Source organism: Cupressus sempervirens, chromosome 4 (genome assembly GCF_028749045.1).
Source record: "Cupressus sempervirens isolate cs-2001-9-10 chromosome 4, ASM2874904v1, whole genome shotgun sequence".
Taxonomy (NCBI): Eukaryota; Viridiplantae; Streptophyta; class Pinopsida; order Cupressales; family Cupressaceae; genus Cupressus; species Cupressus sempervirens.
In genome coordinates, this window is record NC_143121.1 from 687,701,892 (window position 1) to 687,707,718 (window position 5,827).

General features: G+C 33.7%; 1 protein-coding gene across 1 annotated transcript; it reads right to left on the reverse strand.

The window, feature by feature from the left end:
* Positions 1-1,064: 1,064 nt before the first annotated feature.
* On the reverse strand, positions 1,065-2,891 carry LOC149563137 (cytochrome P450 750A1-like). The gene is made up of 2 exons (XM_089823969.1): positions 2,007-2,891; positions 1,065-1,676 (listed from the first exon to the last, which is right to left on the reverse strand). Exons 1-2 carry the CDS (start codon positions 2,706-2,708, stop codon positions 1,065-1,067), a joined length of 1,314 nt encoding a protein of 437 aa, XP_089680095.1. The 5' UTR covers positions 2,709-2,891.
* Between the last annotated feature and the right edge of the window lie 2,936 nt (positions 2,892-5,827).

The following is a 5,827-nucleotide window of genomic DNA, read 5'->3' on the forward strand; positions in this document are numbered from 1 at the left end:
AAGACTTCATGAGATTCTCTTCTTTGATTGAATGTGCAATTTTAAATATCAATATATTTTATTTTGAATTTTGAAACTTAAAAAGCTTCAAACTCTGGACAGACAACAATTATCTTTTTCGATGGGTTATATGACTTTGTACAAGTTATATTGATAAAAAAAAAAATGATTTAAGGCATTTAATCTTTATATTGAAAGCTAAACTAAATATTTCTCATAAATTGATTTTAATATTAAGACACTCACATTTCAACTTTACTTGATCTGCAGATATGATTGTTCAAAGAAATTAATCATAATTAATCTACAATAAATTTCACTATGGAAACGAGTTTGTGATTTTTTTTCATTTTTAATCATTTCAATGATAATTTATTTTTCCATTTTTTATCATCACACAAAAGAATATACTCTGATCAGTTCTTCATTGCATGTACACAAATACACAACTACTAGTTTAATTAAAAATGATAAATCAATACACATTTACATTAGTTATATGATACTTTAACTAAATTTATATAAAATCCTATTAAAGAATATGATTAATTAATTATTAATTTATAAAATAATATTTTAAATAAATTCATAGAGCTTTTCTAATAAACTTTTCACATCATACCTAGTAATCTATCATCTCCATAAATTATACTTTTAAAAGCTAAAATTTTAAAAACTTTATATTTTACAAATATCAAGATAATAAAAACAAAATATAGAAAACAATTCACACATACAATATTCATATATATCAATATGATCAAAACCAACACTAATAAAACACTAATAAGGAAACTTATATTCCACTGTCCCCTCCAAAAAAAAAAAGTTATATTCTGCTAAGCATCAACATAAAATTAAAATATGATTAGCCATCGATCCCATACAATATTTATTATTGGGAAACGTTGGGAACTTCCACAAACTAATAAAATTCAATCACGAGAAACACCAGGGAACTTGCAGAAACATCAAACACTGGAGTGTATCACTAGACCACACGGTAGAGTTCATATCCTAAATATAAAAACTTGCACAAGGAGATGGTAGATATTGTTTTGAATTCAAGGGCAGGTTTCCATTCTGAGTGTAGGTTGAGCAAGGATGTTGACACTCCTGGGCATGGCGGCTGCAAAGACTTCCGTCATATCCACATCTCCTTCCACGCTCCATTCAAAACAATGAACCAGCTGAGCCAACAGAAGATTCATATTCGCTACGGCCATGGCTGTCCCTGGGCATCCTCTCCTTCCTGCCCCAAATGGCAACATATCAAAAAAGTCCTTGTCCTTCACAAGATCAACATTTTTACCCATAAATCTCTCTGGCCTGAATTCTAAAGGATCTTTCCACGATGAGGGATCTCTTCCAATAGCCCAAACATTCACAACAAGCCTGCTTCTTGCAGGAATGAAGCACCCACCGACTGTACAATCTTGTATTGATTCGTGCGGTACCATCAAGGGCACGGGCGCGTACAACCTCAGCGCTTCCTTTATAACACAATGCAAGTATTCCATGCTTCCTATATCACTCTCAAGCACAGTCCTCTCTCTGCCTACCACTGATTCAATTTCATCTTGCATTTTCTTGGCCACAACGGGCCACTTCAGAATGGCACTCATTGCCCATTCTGACGCTGTAGCCGTCGTTTCAATTCCAGCCAAGAACATGTCCTGTAAAAATGTATTTCTCATATTAGATTTCTATAATTCATATATCAATGTATATTGTATAATAGTTTTTAATATCAATATTTGGTATCATACAATACGATCCATTATCAAAATAGGGCCAGTCCCAAACATCAAATTAAGGTTGAAAAAACAAGTCAACTTCAACTATTTAACAGCTTTAATTTAGGAATCAAGTGTGTGATGTTCAGGTCGTCCATCAGAACACAAGAAAACAGATTTTGTTTTCCTTCACACCTATCCTGACGATTGATCACATTGATATTAAAATCTATGACACAATATAACTGTATAGAAGTAAATATAACGTACAAAAACGATGGCTTTGATGTTTTCTTCTTCGATTGGAACTCCATCAAGGTTCTCCATCTCCAAGAGCAGGTCAATGATGTCTTTTGTATCAGACTGCCGCTGCCCCTTCTGCTGTTGGTGCTCCTCTATTATTTTACTCACCACCCGATCGAAGCACTTGTGCACCTTTTTCATGCGCCCCTTCACTCCTTGCAAGTCCATCCAGTCCAAGCAAGGAATGAAATCCCCGATATTGATAAGTCCAATTGTAACCACGGCCTCTGTAGCCATCATCTTTAACTCTTCAGCATGACCACCCTCGTTGGTGTCACCGTCAAGAGATATTCTCGTACCCGCCAAGATCCGCCACATGACTGCCTGGGTAAACGATGCAAACAATCGGGTAAGATTAACCGGCTTCCTCCCCTGCTCAGACTTTTCCCACACTGAACGAACAAGGAGAAGCATTTCTTCCTCTCTTATACATCTGAACGACTCGATCCTTTTCTCATTCAGCAATTCTACCACGCATAGCTTCCTCATGTGTCTCCAATAAGGCCCGTAAGTGGCAAATATCATATCCTTGTCATTGTAAAAGAGGTATTTTGCTGCAGCAGTTGGAGGTCGGCTTGCAAAAACTACATCATGGGTTTTCAAGAACTCCTTTGCCATGGCAGAAGAAGAGACAACAATAGTGGGAACAGAACCAAATTTCAACAGCATGATGGGTCCATATTTCTTCGCAAGTTCGTGAAGGTCACGATGAGGAAGCTTTCTTAGCTGGTTCAGATTTCCTATCACAGGCCATGCAAACGGTCCAGGTGGCAATCTCTGTCTCAATCCTGATTCATTCTTCCTTTGCACAGTAAATCTATACAAAACCCACAAGAAAACAACGAAAGCACATACGGTAGTTGCTGTTGAATTTTCAGAGAAGGAATCCATAGTAAACGAAGATGCAAGAAACTCAGAGAAAGAAAGCATACTGAACATAGATGCAAGAAATTCTCTCACTGATCTATTTATGCTAAGTTTGTGATAGTGTTGCTATCAATTTATTTGATTGATTCAAGATAGATGCGACAATGCCAGTAAAATGCGGTCTAGCTTGTAGTTTTCTCGTGCATGCGCTAGTTTTAATATACTTGTTTACAATATAATTTGCTGTTCAGTATGCACGCTATTCAACATTTCCAGTGATTTGATTCCAAAACGAATGCTGTAGCTCTTTAATTTAGTTGGATTAATGATCAACAGATATTTCATCAGCTCAGATAGCTTGATTCCTCTGTTGACCACTGTGTTTATATAGAAAAATAATAGATATAGTTAAAACTTAATATGGTTGTGCGTGAAACATGTTTAAAGAAACTAGGACCATGTTGCCGTCACATAATTAAAGGCTTAGTTTTACTATACTTTATTCACAATATATTGGACTTTTCTAGGTAATTGCAAAGCGAATCCCATGGATTGATTCTTTTGTATGGTTTGGGCTATGTGATCACAATGATCTAATCTATAAAATATAGTTGCTATAATTTAATAAAATTAGTCATCATGAGCACATGATCTATGGTTGGGATGGGATCATAATAATCTATTCATTTGCAATTGGTTATGTGATCACAATAATCTAGTCAATAAAATAGAAATTATTACAACTTAATTAGAATTGCTTGAAACTTGCAATCAATCACTACTACTTATTAACATTATATTATTTAATATTCATTCACATTAATGTTATTAATATTTAATTAATTAAAATATACTATCAATTGATCATACATTCTAATAGATAGTTCTATGATTTAAGTTATGAGTAAATAATATTAGCAGACAATGCTAATAGAAAAAATGATGATAATTTACATTAATAAAATTGCATTCTAATGATATCATCATTTTTGAACTGATGAGTCAAGCCCAGCTAAAGCATTATTATTACAGTTTAAAATAAGGAATGAACCTATGCACCTCTTCTACAACAATAATACTTGCAAATAAACTTCTTGTGCATTTTAAACATTGTGGCAAGACAAGCTATGTGGACACAGTAACCAAAAATTTCTACTTCTAGATTTATAGGTGGTACCTTTTAGTTAAAGGGACTATGATTTGGATATGATCTTACTATACTTTTCTTTTGTGAACTAGGGAAAGAAAAAAAGTGAATCATGCAAACTTCAAATACATATCAAAACAAATGAAAAAAGAGGGAGCATCAAACCCTAAAGGTGTAGGATATGGTAGGAATAACTAGAAACTATAGGTACTTGCACCTTTCACTACAAACACTAGTTGTTACTATGTAGAGCCTGGGTGGAAGAAAATAGCAACACCATCGATCTTGTGCACCTGAAAAACTTTGATGCACTAATAAAACTGTGTGCAGATAGGGGAAGGAAGCTATGAGAGGCATGTAAATAGGGAAATCAACTCAAATTCTCTTAGGCACTCATCTCGGACCACAACCCCAAAAAGATAGCTTAGGTATTTACAATCCCCTTAAAATCCTTTGGAGCCAATCAATAATGAAGAATAAAAAAGAGGGATGGAAGATTGTCTAAAATAGAAAGACAAATCCAATTACAAAAATAAATAAAACCTATATACTTCATAGCAACACAAGCAAAATTAATCCCATTAAACTCAAAGAACAACATACATAGGTCAAGGGTTACAGTTAGCAATTAGGTAACCTCTTACAAAATCTAATGAACAAGGATAGATCCACATACAAGGAACAAAAGGAGAGGTATAGAGACTATAAGGAGGCCATTAAAATAATAGAAAGAAAATCATTCACTCCTACACCACAATTAATGGATAGTGGGATGCATATGATCAATCATGATGGTAGAAACAAAATAACTACTAGTAGGAAGGGTAAATTGAGAAGAAGACAACACCAATCTATAAGGTAAACTCAAAGAATAGCATGCCCAATCCAAGGGTTATGATTAGTAATTCAAGTAAACTCTTATAAAATCTATTGAACAAGGATAGATCCACATACAAGGAACCAAAGGAGAGGTATAGAAACCATAAGTAGGCCATCAAAATAATAGAAAGAAAATCTTTCACTCCTGCACCACAATTAATGGATATTGGGATGGATAGGATCAATCATGATGATAGAAACAAAATAACAACAAAATACATGCTAGTAGGAAGGATAAGTTGAGAAAAAGACAACACCAATTTGTAAGATATAATTATCATCAACAATAAATTTATGGAAGAGTGCTACCAAAATTGTAAAATCCTTTGGCCTCTTTTCTCTTTGGAATGAACTAGGTATGTAAATCCCAAACATTGTTAAGTGGCTTAAGCAAACCCTTGGTGAACAGTTAAGTATTACCACTATTTCTAATAGTTGAATATACCTACATTGTGTAAATAGAAGTATTAGGAATGATCTCCTTTATAGACGAATGCAATTTTTTGAAGGGTGCTATTTAAAAATTATAAATGGAAACCCAATCTTAGTATTGCCAATATAAATCATAAAATTGTCATGACATTGGTAGCAATCAAAAACCTTCCAATAGAGCTTCTTCATAACCAAATATTAAAGTACATTGGGAATTCGATAGGAGACATTCTAGTTATAGAAACACGTTTTTTGGATTCCAATGAAGTCAAATTATTAATTAATGTAAGGGTACCTAACTGGATGTTTAAAATTAAATCAAAGTGATTACTAATAGATCTTTCTATACATTTTCACCTGTCCTCTTTCATAGTCTATAAAAAATATTACCCCATTTGATCAGTAATCTAGGTATAACTATGACACATTATCTATTATACATCATCTTAGAACTTCACATCGC

What these genes read in the sequence shown, in the direction of transcription:
- LOC149563137 (XM_089823969.1), bottom strand. Translation starts at nt 2,708, where the DNA reads ATGCTGTTGAAATTTGGTTCTGTTCCCACTATTGTTGTCTCTTCTTCT. An exon ending in ACATCAAAGCCATCGTTTTT is followed by an intron (nt 1,677 to 2,006) that starts GTACGTTATATT and finishes ACATTTTTACAG; the next exon opens with GACATGTTCTTGGCTGGAAT.